General features: G+C 38.7%; 1 protein-coding gene across 13 annotated transcripts in view; it reads right to left on the bottom strand.

Moving 5' to 3' along the window:
* The window catches only part of synj1 (synaptojanin 1), a 38,212-nt gene that overhangs the window by 3,973 nt on the left and 17,304 nt on the right, over positions 1-16,935 (bottom strand). The window contains exons 12-33 of one of the 13 annotated variants that reach the window (XM_041800522.1): positions 16,490-16,655; positions 16,070-16,093; positions 15,406-15,597; positions 15,088-15,172; positions 13,924-14,064; positions 13,634-13,826; positions 13,393-13,551; positions 13,109-13,265; positions 12,439-12,565; positions 11,989-12,201; positions 11,811-11,889; positions 11,532-11,697; positions 11,228-11,410; positions 11,053-11,088; positions 8,737-8,865; positions 8,513-8,551; positions 7,874-7,921; positions 4,274-4,312; positions 3,539-3,591; positions 3,259-3,448; positions 2,602-2,870; positions 2,297-2,320 (exon numbers count right to left, since the gene is read on the bottom strand). In XM_041800522.1, coding sequence (XP_041656456.1) covers positions 2,300-2,320; positions 2,602-2,870; positions 3,259-3,448; positions 3,539-3,591; positions 4,274-4,312; positions 7,874-7,921; positions 8,513-8,551; positions 8,737-8,865; positions 11,053-11,088; positions 11,228-11,410; positions 11,532-11,697; positions 11,811-11,889; positions 11,989-12,201; positions 12,439-12,565; positions 13,109-13,265; positions 13,393-13,551; positions 13,634-13,826; positions 13,924-14,064; positions 15,088-15,172; positions 15,406-15,597; positions 16,070-16,093; positions 16,490-16,655 — 2,709 coding nt within the window. In that variant the 3' untranslated portion in view covers positions 2,297-2,299. The remainder of the gene's footprint in view (positions 1-2,296; positions 2,321-2,601; positions 2,871-3,258; positions 3,449-3,538; positions 3,592-4,273; positions 4,313-7,873; positions 7,922-8,512; positions 8,552-8,736; positions 8,866-11,052; positions 11,089-11,227; positions 11,411-11,531; positions 11,698-11,810; positions 11,890-11,988; positions 12,202-12,438; positions 12,566-13,108; positions 13,266-13,392; positions 13,552-13,633; positions 13,827-13,923; positions 14,065-15,087; positions 15,173-15,405; positions 15,598-16,069; positions 16,094-16,489; positions 16,656-16,935) is intronic. The other 12 variants (XM_041800510.1, XM_041800511.1, XM_041800516.1 and 9 more) reach the window with 12 other exon arrangements.

Raw genomic sequence — 16,935 nt, 5'->3', positions numbered from 1 at the left:
CTATCCTAATGTTAATGGTCACCTTGTAATGCACTGGTGATTGCAGAATCACTGTATTATGATATTTTCACTAACCCTCTGACTCCTAAGCAATTTTTTAACCATTTTGTCTCACCTGGATTTATTGTCTTAAAAAAATTGTAAAACATCAACCATGCGGTGCACAGTCAAGCTTTAAACATCCTTTTTTCAGGATGACCTGAGCTTTGAGAATATGTGAGCTGCAGTAATGTCACTGGAATTATTTTTAAAAAAGAAAGAAAAAGAGAAACTAAACAGAAATCAAAACTTGAAGATTTTTATGTGTGACACACCATAAAGAAAAATGACAAAGACTTTTTCTTCAATCATTTGGGGACCAAAAAGTGAAAAAAAATCTTTTAATCTCCATATATATTCACAAAAAAGTTCCTGCACTTCTTTGCATTAGATTTATTTCTGTCATGATTACAAGCAGTTCCTCTCTGTCTCTCCATCATGAGCTACTCAGGCTGTCTCCTCCAGGATCTACCCAGTCAGACATGCACAGTTTGGCAAAGCATGATGCAACAACGGAACAGCTTGCCATCGGTTGTGAACTAACAATCTGGTGGCAAATCTAGTGGCACAAAGAATCAAAATGCATAAAAAAGATGTTCAATAACAAAATTACTGGTGTGGATTTAATCTTTAAAGGCCCTGGAACGTCAACCAAGTTCCAGGCTAACTAGAAAAGCCTTCAGAAGAGCTTTGAAGGCATGAAGCAGCGTTGAAAGGGCACAACGGCAGGCTGCAAGAGACAAAAAGTAAGTGGCTATGATTTATGGTTCAAAACTTATTTAACCTTTTTAAACCTGTGTCTCGTCTTGTTGTATAGACTACCTTGGTTTCAGAGTCCGTCAAGTATCCTATCTTATGGTATTACATCTTTGGTATAGTAGTTTTGTGTATTGTATTGTTGTTGCGTTCTATTGTATGCAACTGTATTGGACATGTCCAATCTTTGACATGAGTCATCTTAGTACTATAATGTGGAATACAGCACATTCCTGATTGGCTGTGATTGACTACTGTTTCTCAGATTTTCTTTAAGCTGGTTGTTGGAGAGATTGTTTCACATATCTACAGCATGGTATATATTTTACATCCATCTGGGAAAGTGCCTGTAGTCTGTGTTTGGGAAGGGCAAAACCTTTCAAAAATTCTTGGAAAAACGTTTGTCTGTCACATTGATTAAGGGCCAATCAGAGGAACAAGACGTAATGACATAATGAGCATGTGCAGCCCTTGTGAGTAAACTACAAAGCACAAGCAAAACAGGCAGCTGTTAACATTTTCACTATAAGTGGAGGAAGTTGGTGAATCAAACTGATGCTGAAGCTGGTCAGGAGCGGAGCAAAATATCTAATTTGGATATGAACGCTTTCAATTTAATTATTTGCTCTTTTTAATAAAAAAAAAAAAGTCTAGTTGTGATAAAACAGGTGCTACATCTGAGCTAATCCTTTCCTCAGCCGCAATAGTTTACCAGCTTGCAGAACAACTAAACCCATCTCATAGCTACCTCCTCTTTCTTCTTAAATGATGCTGATTGGTTGGTTCGGCCTCAAAGCAGGCACAAATATTTCTGCTTCATGCTTTAAAAGATGGACCTCCTTGATCTGGTGAATTCATTGTCTTTGCAAGGTTAATGTTTTGTTGCTTCATGGACTTCTATTTGCATCAAAATAAAGTGGACTTGATCATAAACACTAATCCACTGGTCAGAAACTCCACAGGGTACCTTTAAGCTACTAGACTCCTACATCTTAAACATGTATTGTGCTTTATTTACTATCTTGACTACTGCTGGAAGCTGGTGTGTGCATCATACAATCACCATATCTGATACAAATGAAGGAAATAAAGCAAAGTAAACAAAAATGTCCAACCAAAAAATGAAGTCATTGCATATATGTTCACTCTCAACACCTGAACCACAGTGAGCAGATATGAAAGGACGACTGATGGCCAACAATCACATTAATATATATTTTTTTCTGTTCATGTCACTGATGGTTTGGCATGTTGACCAACAAGGGGAAAAAACAAACAATGCTCAACTTTTGAGCCTAACACAAAAACAACATATGACCTTCTAGCTGACTTAAAACATCCAGGTTAAATAACTGAAGAGGAGAGGTAAAGGGACGGCAAATCAACTACAAAATAATGGAGGAGGGATTACTTGGTGCGATGTATGAGAGGTAATAACATCAGAGCAGAGGACTGTTGTGCTATGGAGGATGAGACAAAAACGTGGTTTAATATAAAGTACCTTTCACCCTGAGGGCTTCTCCGGCTTGTGAGAGAGAGACAAATGTATCAGAGAGACAAAAAGCAGGAAGAATGACACAGACAGCTAAGCTCATCAGAAGTGAATCAAAGGAGCAGAGAAGGAGTTACATCTCACCTCCTATATCTATCATCATTTAGCACAACATATCTCATACTATTCAGAGCAGGAGCATTGATATTCTATAACATACAAGAGGAAACATCTTGGTGTATTCAATTGATGTTATTGTTCTTTGTTCGATACTGAAATTCCAAAAATGTAATGAATAGAAAGTTGGCACCAACCTGCGCAGCTGGGGCCGTCTCAGACTTGGCAGCATCAGGTGGCAGAGCATGAGAGGAGCGAGAACGTGGTGGGGGTTTAGGAGAGGAGAGAGCCTGTGGAGGCCCAGCAGGGGGAGCGGCAGTTGCACCCTGCTGTGGCAGTGTGGGCTGCATTGGTGCAGGGAGTTGGGACTGAGCTGGGGGTGCAGCTGGCTGGGGCTGCATGGGTGGGGGAATCTGGGGTCTTGCTGTAGGGGGCTCTGTAGGAGGATGTCCTGAAGATGGAGGACCTGAAGCAGGGAAAAGTACAGTTAAGACAAAAATTTACCCTACCACACTTATCAAAACAATGAGGAAAAAACACAGAAAAATTATTTATTGTGCCTTTGTAATCTTAAAGATTCAGGACATGAACAAACATACTTTAAAGGGCCTATTTCAGTGTCTGCTTTAATATTGTTAGAAATTGTGATCATTTTTTAATATTGTAGATATTTGTCTTTTGTTGATCCATTTTTAATGGCTTTGTTTGCTCATCTAGGGCCAACAAACAAATTCTGATACACTTGTGCTTTTTTGTGCCTTTTAAAATAAAAATAATCTATTCCATCATAATAGTCTATTCTGCTCTATTGATAATAATCTAGTATTCTTGTCTCAGAATTAACAACTCTTTACCTGGAGGCAGGTCAGGAGGTTTAGCCTGTGCACTGGGAATAGGTCGTGGGGCTCCTGGGTGGGTGTCTGGGATGGGCCGAGGGGCCCCAGGATGCACCTCTGGGATGGGTCTGGGTGCTCCAGGGTGGGAGGGAGGTGGCGGGCGAGACTGAGGGGGCATGCTGATTACCCCAGCTCGAGGTGGGATATTCTACATTAAAAAGGAGAAGGAGAGGGAGAAATTAACAAACTGTGTTTGAATCAGAAAAAGAAATATGAATGAACACAGTTGAAAACTTACTGGTCTGGAAACACCTCCAGGACCAGGAGCCCCCACTGCTGCCTGACCCCGACCTGAAAGAGTTTAAACACAGAAACCAAGCACATTAGCAATGGACGCATCACACTTTTCTGTTTTAAGTAAGGTTACCTGGGACAGATGTAATGTACTGACAAAATAAAGCAGTGAAAACCCACCCAACCCATGACAGGGCAAATTCCCAGTGGCTAAAGTGATTATCAGTGATGACTCAGTCATTCCTGAGCTGCGGGAGGTTAGGAGGAGAGGAAGGCCTTGTTCTATGAGCCAACTGCTCCCTACACGACAGCTTGTAAGCACACACCTTTCCTTTCACTATTCTCTGGCTAAAGCCCTCCCAGAGTCTGCACACATGTTCCCACGACACTTAGATGTCTGCTTCTGTTTACTGTACAGTCACCAAACACAAGTCAAGCCTGCCAACAGCATACACACGCTTACTGTACTGTGACAGCTACCACACGCACACACCTAACAAAGAGGCCAGGTGGAGAAAGGCCAAGTCACCAAAAGGCTAAGCTACTAAACCCTGTCTGACTGACTGGTAAAGGAATAGTTTGTACAAAGGCACAAACACGTCACGACTGCTATAGAGATCCCAGGTAAATCCCATTAAGAATGGGCTTTCCCAGGGAAAAGAACCCTTCAAAACAGTGTAATAATATTCTGTCATCTTCATCCATGCTAAGTGAGGCTCGTAGTGTTTGTGGCACTCACCTGCAGCATCTGGCCGAGGAAGAGCGGGGCTTTTTGGTCCTTTGCAGCACAAAGGAAACCAAACCACATTACCATTATACAAAAAGTGCATTACTTATGACAGCAACAGCTGTTCCCAATGACTTTACAGTTTACAAGAAGCACTGGGAGGAGCATATGTTGACGATGCAGCAGAGCAGTAAAGCCTGAGATGAAACTGAAAATCTACCTGTGAAGTGAAATATTCTCCACTAATCATAGAGGATTAGTGCAACCATGCTGCCTTTAAGGCTGTTTTAAGCAATGCTGAACAATTTGGTTATAATGTGTGATTGTGATTGAACTGGACAATACTGCAATTTGCAATTGAGATTATGATATAATACACACATGGTGTCAAGAGTCTACATTCTTGGTTATTATGAATAAAGCAGGAAATAATGATAGTTTTGAAGTGTGTATTTCTCAACTCAACACATACAAATATGAAGTATCAGAAACAGGAAACAACCTGATGGTTTTAGAGTACTGCTTTCAAAATAACTCCCATGTGTAAAGCATAAAAAATATTTAACTGGTATTTTGAAACACATCAGGTTAAAAAAGTATTGCACCTTCTGAGTTTAAAAATTGCAGTGACTTAATTTAAATTTCCATGTATTGCCCAACCCTAATCAGAACTCAGGGATTTTGTGAAAACTGGTATATTACAAGAGAAAAATGCAATGATATATAATGATATCTGATAAAGTTAAAAACATTAACATCTTCAAAAAGGCAAGTAAAAGATTAAGGAATTAAACTACAGCAATCCGGTTTAACTTCTTATCACATTTCATCTCATAATTTCAATGTCATATGTGCCACCATACCACAGTTAGTAATCTGTTTTGAGCACCATGTGTTTTTTTAAATTACATCTATTCATTTAAAAAAAATATATTGGTGTTATTATTATTTGGCATAAGAAATTTAATAATTCTACTAAATAAGGCAGAATGACATTAATTTGCCATTTCCTAGGGATGCACAATATTGTCTGCATGTTGGTATCGGCAGATGATGTGAAAAAGATTATAATCGTATCTACAGATTTTGAATAGCTTTCTATTTTTACAACTGATATATCAACTGTAAATACTGACTGTATGTACGAATCGAGGTTATAATAGTTTTGGATTTTTCATTAGTTTCTATTTTTATTTGGTTTTCACTTTCTGTGTTCAGTTTCAGTCCAGTTTTTATTAGTTTTGACTGCTGGTTTGTTGGTGTAGTTTAGTTTTTATTTTACAAAAATGCTTCGTTTTAGTTTCGTTTTCATTAGTTTTAGTTTTTTTACAGGTAGATGTCAGGGCTGAGTGAGTGTCATACATTTTTAAAAACATATCAAAACAAGATAACCTTCATTTATTTTATTTACTTAATGATGATGTTTAAATACAACTCCAGACATAAAACTACCACTGTGTGAAGTCTTAACCAATCAGATCAGGCAATTTTACACTCCCCAGACTTGGGTGTCGGTGCCAGTCAGTATGGCTGTGTCAAAGACTAAAACTAAGGATATTTTGTCTCTATTTTTATTTCATTTTAGTTAGTTTTGTAAGCCCACTATGCAGCTTTAATTAGTTTTCGTTTTTTTGGTAAAGCTTAGTTTTTATTTAGTTTCAGTTTAACTAAAATGATTTTTGAATTTTAGTTTTAGTTATTAAGTTAGTTTTAGTTAACTACAACAACCTGGGTACGAATAAGTTTGTGAAGTTTAAGGCGGAACAAACAAATCAATGTCATGACATCTGTTGCTTTATTCCTCTTAATTCCTTCAACTTTAGAATGTGTTTTAAGGACTTAAATTTTAGGTCTGAACTACATTTATATATCAGTATCAATATTGGTATCGGCTAGCATAAATGTATAGATTTGGCATATCTTAAATCTGAAAAAAATCCATTGTCATTCATCCCTACCATCTCCATATTTTGTCCCACCTCTACTAATCAGTGCTCTCAAAGTTGATGCAGATAACTGTTTCTTATTTTACACCACCATGAGTGAGACAGTCTCTTACAGTTCAAGACTTACATGACCTAGAGTTAGCTTTAGACCAGTGATACTCAGCGTGTGGCTCTTGTGATTATTTGTGGCTCTTTTATGTCTTAATTTGAAATATTATTCCCCTGGAAAAGCTTAGACAAGGGAAACTTTGACCTCAGATGTTAATCACATTAATCAGTTTGTTTCCCAGACTTATACAGAAGGCTTTAATTGTCAAACATAAGAGGTGTTAGAAAATATCGGTACACTGATATATCACGATATTTCGTGCCGCAATACTGTATCAATATTTTAAAATGCAGTATCGATATTTTTTTAATCACAAAAATATCACAATATCGATATCGGCAGCCCTGTACGCGATACATATCGTATCACTAGATTCTTGCCAATACATACCCCTATCAAACATAATTGTCCCATTTTTGCCACATTTATCCCATTTTTGCCCTTTTCACCATTTTGAGCCACTTTTAACCCAATTAAGCTACCTTTGCCATAAAAAAATCACATTTTCCCTACTTTTTTGCCCATTTTTGCCACTTCTTTTAGCCACTTTTTCCACATTTTGCCCTTTTGACAATTTTTTTGCCACTTTTTGCCCATTAAAGCTACCTTTTGCCATTAAGTACCCCTTTTTCACATTTTTTTGACCATTTTTGTCACTTCTCTTTGCCACTTTATTTCCATTTTCGCCACTTAGTCTCATTTTTGCCCCTTTCAACATTTTTTCAGCACTTTCCACCCATTAAAGCTACCTTTTGCCATTAAATACCACTTGTTCTTCTTTTTTGCCCATTTTTGCAACTTTTTTTAGCCACTTTTATCCCATTTTTGCCCCTTTTCATGATTTTTGCATTAGCAATTTAGCTACCTTTTGTCATTAAATACCACTTGTTTACTATGTTTTGCCCTATTTTGCCACTCTTGACTGCTTTTTGCCCATTTTAATCACTTTTCTCTCATTGTATTGCCAAGTTTTTGCCACTTTTGGACCATTTTTGCCCCCTTTAACCTATTTTTATTGCTACTTCAAGCCGTTTTTGCCACATTTCACCACTTAGATTGGGGTCCTTGCAAAGGTATTTTTCAACAATTTGGCTCTTTGGTTGAGCAGGGTTGAGTAACACTGCTCTAGACTTTTATATACAAATGTTTACAATCGAAAAAAAAGTCTTATTCAAAAATACATGCCTTGTCGACATATAATACTTAGCCTACTGACCATTTCATTTCTAAACCAAGGTCAACAAATCCATCTGAATTTGCCTCTTGTGGCAAATTAATTGTTTGAATGAATTTGTTTCCTCTTTTCATACAACCTTCATCTTACCTCTTTTGTGTCTCCTGCTTATTTTATTAAAATAAGCAAGATTTCTTTCAACAACAAGCTACAAAACACATCTCTTCTACCCACATACACAACTCTATGATAGCCCACAATGATGCAGAATTAGCCAATGGTGACACATCATTGTCAAGAAAAGAAGCATCAATTAAATTGATGTCTGCATGTCAGACTACAGGGATCATCTGATGATGTTAAAATACTAAGTGATGGTTTACCTTCACTGCCTCTCCTACCCAGGAATGGGCTGGGACATTTCCCAGAGTCTTGAATCAAAGAAGGAATACAGTGTTTTACATTTAAGAACTTTATAAAGTGAATAAAAATAAAGAATCTTAGCAGGTAGGCTTTTAATTACTTAAATTTAAGTAGGGATAACAATTTCACAGTACTTAAAAATAATACAAATATCACTAAAGGGGGCGTTGTAAATATTGCACGACAAAGTACATTTTCTAAAACAATATCAAACCCAAATCCTGTATTATGTTAACAAGATGCACGGGAAGGACTACATTTAAACTTCTCATAACCACTTAGCTAATTTAAGAGCAGTAAACCTAGACTCAAGCATGCCTCAGCAACCAAAATCATTTGCTCCAATCAGAAGTCTCTTCTCAAACACAGGCTGCAAGTTGAAAATCATGTTGTGGCCCAAGCTTTGACTCTGGTGTGTCATTATTGCTGTTATTATTGTAATTTGCTTCAACTGAACTGAGCATAGGAGCTGATGACAGCTTACTGAGTCAGCACTATTGTAGTGTCATTCTCTTTGTGAGTAAATGAATAAAAGCAGCCACAGCTTTTAATGCTTGCGCAATGTAAGCACATACACAGTTCTACAGTGATCACATTACCTGCAGAGTCCCTTCTACCTGGCAGGGGGCTCATGCCGCCTTCAGAAATGAGGCAAAGCAGTGGGATAAAGGTGAAAATGTTAAGCATCTGCCTCGTTATTTTTTACTCTAACATGCTAGAGAATTACACGTCCAGCGCAGATATTTATAAACAAGCAGGCTTTCTTTAGCTGACGTGTGCTTTAGACAGTTTTTTGTTGCAAGACAGTTGGTTGATACTCTACCTGATGGTGGTGGCGGGCGTTGAGGGGGTGCTGGTCTGGCTGGTGGGGCATTGGGACGAGGAGGGGGAGGGCGTTTTGGCTCCATGCTTTGAGATGTGGGAGCACCGGGCTGGAAGTCAACAGGAGGCCCTGGAAGAAGAGGATCAATAAAGAATTTATCCTTTTGAACTTTTGAAGAGTCTAACTTTAATGAAAATTCCTTTGTCATGAAGCATCAGCCCAGTTTCTTTTATGCAATAAAGATGCATTATAAGATTCATTATAAAAATAACTGTTCCCTCTGCCCAGTCCTCTGCAGTTACATTGCTCCAAATGCAAGCATGCTTGAGCACAGTTAGCTCTTGTTCGAGTTATTTTAATCACTTTCATGTCTTTTTCTCGTTTCTACTCATTTTAATTTCTACCTATTTTTTTCTTTTCTTTCTTGTTTTACAGCTTCAACCTCCTCTTTACTGTTTTATCTCTTCGCATTGCCTTATCTTTTTAAATTGTTTTTAATTTATGATTGTTTTCTAACATCTCACATCTTTTGGTCCTCCGAATCTCAGTTTACATATGTTGCTGGGTCCTCATAATGTATTCTTTGGATTCGTAAAATGTTTGGGTTAATGTGTTGGTTTGGTATGTTTGAATGGGTTCTTTAATTACTGGTCCGGTTATTTTGGAGTTTGGATTTATATGTTTTGTTCCTATGTATGTTTTTCAAAAACTAAGAAAAGATACGATAATACTTTACTGATCCCCAAGAAAAAAAATTCTGGTGTTTCAGTGACACAAGAAAAAAAAAGATGGTAAAAACACAATAAATTCAAATAAGAGTAGGTGACAAATAAATAAAATAGGAGGTTTAAAAAAATTGGCATTCTGTCCTGTAATTCAATACTAAAATCATTTATTTCAAAGCACTTTTAAACCTCTGCTGTTAAAAGCACTAAACAAATAAAGACCTTTTTACCATTATTATTGTTAATTTCCCTCTAACGTCCCAAAGTTTGAAGATGCGCATCAGTTTGCTTCCCTTTAAACATCACATCAATGTATACTGAGCAACTGTGGTTGTGTGCATGCATGAGCAACCAAACCATGCCAGAGCCCACCTCTTCTATCTGTGCCAGGGGAAAGGAAGTGCACTTTGTTTGACCAGGGGTCATCAATTACATTAGTACAAGGGTCAGATTTTGTCTTAACAGATGCATTAGTCATTTTTCAGCCAGTAGATCAGTCCTTATTGTCTATGGGCAATCAAAATGTTTCAGCTACATATTTCTAGGACTGCCATGTTGTTCATCGCTAGGTTTGACAATTACCTGATTGGTAAAAAACAAATGGAGGAAACTGGTCTTTTGTTTTAATTCTCAGGCAGAAAAATCAAACTATCTAAGACTATAGAGTGAAAAGGTGACAAAGCAAACATCAGTTTTAACCTGGACTGATAAGTACATGACTATTGTGCATCATATTCACTAATAATAGCTGACAGGGGGGATTTAAAAAACAAAAAAAAACAAACAAACAAACAAAAAAAAAACAACAACTAATCAAACATAGAGCCATATTTGATAAAACTGTTGCGGTCTAGTCTTTTCTGTGTTGATTTGATCACTCTAAGAAGGTACCCTGAACATAATCATTTTCCCCCCTCACATTTCCTGAATTTAATCATCTTTTGGGGACAGGATGGGGATCTTTGGGGGCCCTGATATGGCCTCTGGGCCGCCAGTTGATGATCACTGTTCTAGACAAAGAATCAGGCTTTTAGGGGTCAAAGGGGACCAAGCATAGTAGGAGTCACTTAGTTTGGGTGTGCCTTAAATGCTTGTTTTTACAGCAGAAATGAACAAGTTTACAGCCATGTTTACTTTTTGGGAGGTGAATCTTTTTCTACTTGAGCATTTTTAATCTGACAAAGAAGAGTTATTCTTAATAGGCTGGATAGCTGTCAGGAAGTTTTAGGCCTCTGCTCCAGCTCTTTGACTGGTACTAGGCTGACTGAAAATGAGTCTAAGACAGTGATTACAAAAACACGACTGCCCCTAACAGGCTTCCAAAACCTGCTTCATGAATCAATAGCTGTCACTGAGACTAAGCTTGTGTTTTTTTACAAAGTCAATCATCTCAATACTGCAAGTTATGATAATTTTATTCTGCTGTGCATAGCTGTGATTCAGTCTTGACCATAGAAAAAACAACAACACTGCACACATTGTAACACAGCAGCATAAAACACCTTGCTACAAGAAATACATAATTTACTTAGACACACCACAAGCTTTCTACCACCAAACATCAGTGCAATCATCACACTTTTCATTTTACCTGGCATGTCTCTCCTCTGTGATGCGGGACTTAAATCTGCTTTCATTTATTACAAACAAAACAAAATTACTGTTTAATTACTGTTTACATCTCAGCAGGCAGACAGGAGTTGGAGCAAGTGATTGGATGGTAACTTGACTCAAGGTGTGAGGTGTGCTGCAAATGCTGTAATTACCTGTTGAAGGTCGAGGAGGTTGTGCAGAACGACTGGGCCTGCTTGGAGCTGCAGGTTCACCGTGGGTGGGGGAGGGACAGGGACTGCTGCGGGGGGAGGGGAGGGGGGAAGATCCAGGGCCAGAGCCTAAACCGGGTTGCAGGTGCTGAGGAAGAATCTCCTCCACTTCCTCATCCACATCACCTAATTCAGCAGATAAGAGGGCAGGATTAAGTCCATACAGCAAACTGTACAGTTGAGTCAGACAAAAATGATCAACAAAGAGCATTTTCCATGTTTCGAACTACACGGTTCTGTTCCTCACCTTCCATATCGTAATCGTCATCGCCCATGTCAGTGTCCTCAGCCAGCAGGGTGGAGCTGGCTGAGGTGGGGATGCTTCCACAGATCCTCTCTACACTCATCTCCTCCTCTAGACTCTTGATCCAACCTGGACTCTTCAGACGGATGTCAATCACCTTACCAAGCACCTACAGTGTAACACGAGAGAGGAGAGCATTGTTTTTAGTTATAAAACTGATGCAAAAGTGTAACAGACTAATACAAGCTTTGCACTGTTGTTAATTTACATGCTATGACTTACAGTGGAAGCACTGAGAGAAAGAGCAGCAAGAGCAGAGTATCCTTCCAGGAAAGTCACCCACATCTTCTCTTCAACAAACCTGAATAAATCAGAATATTGTTAAAATGGTTGTTAAAACATTGTTAAAAGATAGTTTGAGAGGGATTCATGTCTGTCTGTGCTCCAATGCCAGTCTCACCTGATGAGAATGACCTCTCCAAAATTAGCAAACTTGTCCAGCAGCTCGTCAATGAGGGGATCATCAAAGTAGTCGTCAGGGCCAGAGGAGCAGAGTGACACCAGGATGGTGCCGTCTGGAGGTCCCTGCAAGGCGATGACATCTTTGTATACCTGGTGCCGAGCCTCTGGGTCCACCTCCAGGATGTCCACATCCATTATTGCCACCACAGGCCTATAAAAAAACAAAGAATTAAGAGATACCTCTTACATTTTTGTAACTTTAAAGACTTTGTATGCAAATGATGAATATTACAGAAAACCGTATACACATATGTGAATCTAAAGGGGTGTAATGACTTCTTTGCTTGTCTGAAAATCTGATCTCTAAGAGTCTCATCCAAGCCTTTTAAGGGAAATTCTGAAGTTTTGGCTTTAACACCACATTTTGATGTATCATATTGTAATTTACCTGTGGTCTGAGGTCTTAAGCTCAGCCCTGCCATAGTACTTTAGAGTCCCAGGACTCCAAGGGTGTTCAGGATTGTCCTCTTTTTCTCCAGATGTGGAAGCTGCTCCTACTACATTCATCTCCTCAGCTGCAAAAAATAAATATGATATGTAACAAAGCTAGCAGGCTAAAGTGTCCTACTGTTTCACAAATTTAGACTTACTATTTTAAGTACAGAACATAAGCCTGCAGACAGAACAAAAAAACTTATACTTTCTTCTGAGTTTTTTTTTTTTTTTTTAGCTATAAAGAGTTTTTTTTAAGTGTGACTGTAAGAGGTATTAATTAGTCATATGTGTACAGCTAACAGCAATCAGCACAATCCTTGTTTGGGTAAGCCAGTCAGGATTCCAACATGGAAGCTTAGCTGTGTACCACAGCAAACAGGGTCAAAAGAAACCTCTACTGTAGTCACTTAATTAAGTTCTACAAGCAAAACAATGTATCTATTTAGGTATATGCTGCATTTGAGGATATTTTCATAGCATCATCTTGACACCAGACAACCCTGTACACCGCTTATGAGAAGTATCTCACAAAACCACACATCAAAAAACCCAGCAATCACTTTAAGAGATCAGAAATTTGAGGGAAGAGGTTACTTTAGTGGTTTTGTGGCTCCCCATCATACCTGTTTTGTCAAAGTTCCACTTCCTCCTCTTCCAGAGAATGCGGTCAGTCCAGGCTGGTGTACGGCATTTCTCGCTGGTGTCATAATCCTCAGAGAAGAGGTCGTACTTGTAGGTAGGGGCAAAATCTAAATTCCCCTCAATAAAACCTCGGAAAACCTGTAAGATATTTTGGCATTAATACAAGCTAAAAAACAGAGAACAATATTACTGTTCAGTGTTATTCTATGGAGAGGAAGTGAAAGTTATCAGCTTTGTAAACATGCATGTGTGATTTAAGTCATACCAAACCAGCATTCTTCTGATCCAACAGCTGGTCTCCTGCTGTCAGTGCATCCCAGTTCTGTTGTTTGATAAGTTCTTTGACCTCCTCATTGGGCAGGCTGATCCGATAGTTAAAGTCTCCACACCAGAATACGTAGTCATGTGAGTACAGCAGACGACCCTGGCACAGACAGGATAGATGAGGCTGTGCTTCTTTTATGCAAAATACATCCATAACGTTCTAGTTTTATTACAGTTGTTACCATGGGGAAGCCGAGTCTGCGTGTGATCTCATTGTAATCGTCATTTCTCTCCTTGACCTGTGACTGTCCAGCAGCAAAGTGGGAGCAGACGAAGCAGATGCTAGTGGTGTGGAACAACATGCGGATAGCGACACCTCCTTTGTTACCTGTAGCCCCACCCATCCCAGTCTTTACAGTATCTACAGCAACATCTCTGGAAGACATTAAATGGGATGAAAACATTTAACATCATGCCTGTGATGACTTTGACAAGTAGATCATTTCTTAACAACAAAGTTTTCTCTTCATACCTGATGAAGGGTGCGTGCTGCGGGCGGATGAATACAAACAGACACACGCCCACCAGCTGCTCTGAAGCAAGCAGCACATACTTGTGATCCCGTGATATGTTTTTCTGCAGCTCAGCTGCCCAAAGTTTCTGGTTCGTCGTGCTGAGACCAAAACAAAAAGATGAGTCATGGTGGAGAAAAAGAACAGGAAGGAAAATGATCAAAACTTATTATGAGTCAGAGGGACAATTACAGGGTATATGGGTCAGAGACATGATGTGCATAATTTTGTGTCTGAATCCTTTATTTCTCTTTTTTAAGACCTTTTTGAAAACCCAGCAACATTGGTCATACGGTATTATGCATGTTTTGTGCAGACTGTAAGAAAACATGATAACAAAGTCAATTAAATGCATATAATCTTCGTAATAGGTGTACGCAAATAAAGTTTTCTTTTGGATGCTAGAAGTGCTAACATTCACAGGCTGTATGCTAGTATAACACTAGGTAAAAACTTCACTGGAAAGCTGCTTTTTATTTGCAAAATCCTGTAAAATGTTAAGAAGTATTGGGCCCAGTCTCTGCTCCAACACCTTTTCCTCCAACCATTCATCAGAAAACTTGCATTTACTCATAATTTTCATTCACACATCATTCAGTCACATAGTTAACTTGCTAGCTAGGGACACAGCCAAGCTTTTAAGGATGCACTGACAGCTCGACAGGTTAGAACACAAACAAGTGTGCAGACTGATGTAAAAGTTGGTGGAGCTCCATCAGAATCTCACTTGTGATTAAAAATAAATGTAAAAAAAAGAAGAACTAGCCTAGAACCTCATTAAACAAATGTAAAAAATGGAAACTGCTACATTAAAGACCTTGATTTTTGCCAAATTGATTAATCTACTTCAAATACTTTTTAAGATCCTGCATATACCCTGAATAAACAACCTGCATGCAAAATTTTGATACCACTTGATTCTTTCAAAAGACATAGAACAAAAAGATTTTGTGCACGGATAAGTCTAATCTGTCTAGCTCAATCAGGTCCAGACAGTTGATCTTGACAATAGTTATTGCAAGAGAAAATTTAGTATCTGAGATAAATCTTCACTGGCCCAGGCATGCATCATCTGTGTGACAGAACCAGGTCAGTTATCTAAGGAAGAAATATTGAGCACATACCTGGCACTGACAATGTTTCCGGCATTCAGTTCAACCATTTCCTCAAAGCCAATGGCAAAGATATCTATAGGGTTGGCTTTGCTGTCTGTGAACAAAAAAACAGGAACAAGTTAAACCAACAGTTGTTTGACTGGTATCATGACTGAATTTGAAAAAAGTGATTCCCAGGTTTAAAAATCGGTTTCTCCCCTTTTCTTCACCAGGTAATTAAACTGCAGGTTTTAAATGTATACAACATGAGTGATACCAATCCTCTCATCTAATTCTCAGCAAATAAACATTAAGATGACATTTATGAATGGATGTATATTAACATACCCTGAAACTCAGGATGACCCGCCTTCTTTGGAGCATCCAACAGCCAGTCATTCAGTGTCTGGTTGCGGAAAGCAATGCTGCGAAACTGTTTACCCCCGTTGACATTCCAGGTGCCAACGCACACCCTGATCTGCTTGGGCTTTGTGTATTTTTGGTAGCTCTGGCACATTCCCAGCAATACTCTAGGAGAGGCTGTAGAGGGGAGAAAGGTGTGATAAGATTGTAAAATTGTTGAGTATATGAGTGTTTCTGCAGGAAGGGTGGCATACAGGGGAACAAAATGGGAAAAGGCTAATAAAAACCTAAGGGGAAAACATTCAAATACAACAGAGGAAGATGGAAACAATGTTCTCAAACATGGGAAGTAGGAAAAAGGAAACAAAGCAGAACTATTGCTAAAATACAGATAACATTCAAATAATCAACCTTGGTAATGGTTCATTTCTGTCTGTAAATTTCCACACTGAATGATGTCAGATTTCATTGCAAAATTCTGCATCCTCTTGCTTTTATTCAGTTTTGCACAAGCCTAATAACATGCAACAGGCAGCGGTTAAACCACTACCAGCATTTGATTATAAATGATAACGAGCAAACACAAATGAAAGGACAACTATGTGATGAAAGGGTCCATCCACAGGGGGCAGTCTATCAGTTACTATACCTGATTGTAAGACCGGCTCAGTGACTAAGATTGTGAGCAAGACCAGCAAGGAGAGAAGGGAGAGAAGGGCGGGTTAACCAGTGCTTTGACAGATAATGCCTGCAGAGCAGGAGGTCAGCATTAATCTAAGTGGGACAGCGAGCTGACACATGGAGATTACACCTCCCTCTTGACACAGAGCAGAGGACAGACCTTGCTATTGTAAGGATTAGCTTCTGTCAAACATGGTTATAACACATATGGGTTAAAACATGTCAAAATATTTAAAGAATTCAAGAAAATAGTAGTCTTAAGAAGTTGCAACATGTTAAGTAAACCAAAAGGTTGCATTTGTGACATTATTAATTAGTAAATCTTGGACAAGATAACTATAAGTTTACTTAATCTATTTTTCATTGTAGTGGTGTTGAAAGGAATTACCGTAAAGACTAGAAGTGGTGAGCAAGGCTCGAGCTTTGTCAGCCAGGTCACTGTTGAGTGTGGAGCCCAGCCTCAAGATGTCTATAGCCTCCTGCTTAGAGGTGTCAAAGAAGTTGTTCTGGATGGTCCTTGTTACAGAACGGGCTCCATCTTTGAGCTTCCCCGCCTACAGACAGACAGACCGAAACACACGATTCATAAATGATTACATAAAACCATCTTGAACACTAATAATAACTTCATTTGCATTGGAAAAGAGCATCTTTTCCACTCTGGCAATGGAGGAGAAGAAAAAGAGGGAAATAATCAGGGAGTTTTTCCAAGTTAAAAAAAAAAAAGAAAAAAAAAAAAAAAGAAAAGCTTTTTCAACAGACCAGGAAGGATCAAAATTCTTCACAAGGTGCAACATTTTACAAAATGATGCTGTGATTTTTATTTTGTGTGAA

This window comes from Cheilinus undulatus, linkage group 12 (assembly GCF_018320785.1).
Source record: "Cheilinus undulatus linkage group 12, ASM1832078v1, whole genome shotgun sequence".
In the NCBI taxonomy this organism is placed as follows: Eukaryota; Metazoa; Chordata; class Actinopteri; order Labriformes; family Labridae; genus Cheilinus; species Cheilinus undulatus.
This window is presented reverse-complemented; position numbering and strand designations above follow the sequence as displayed.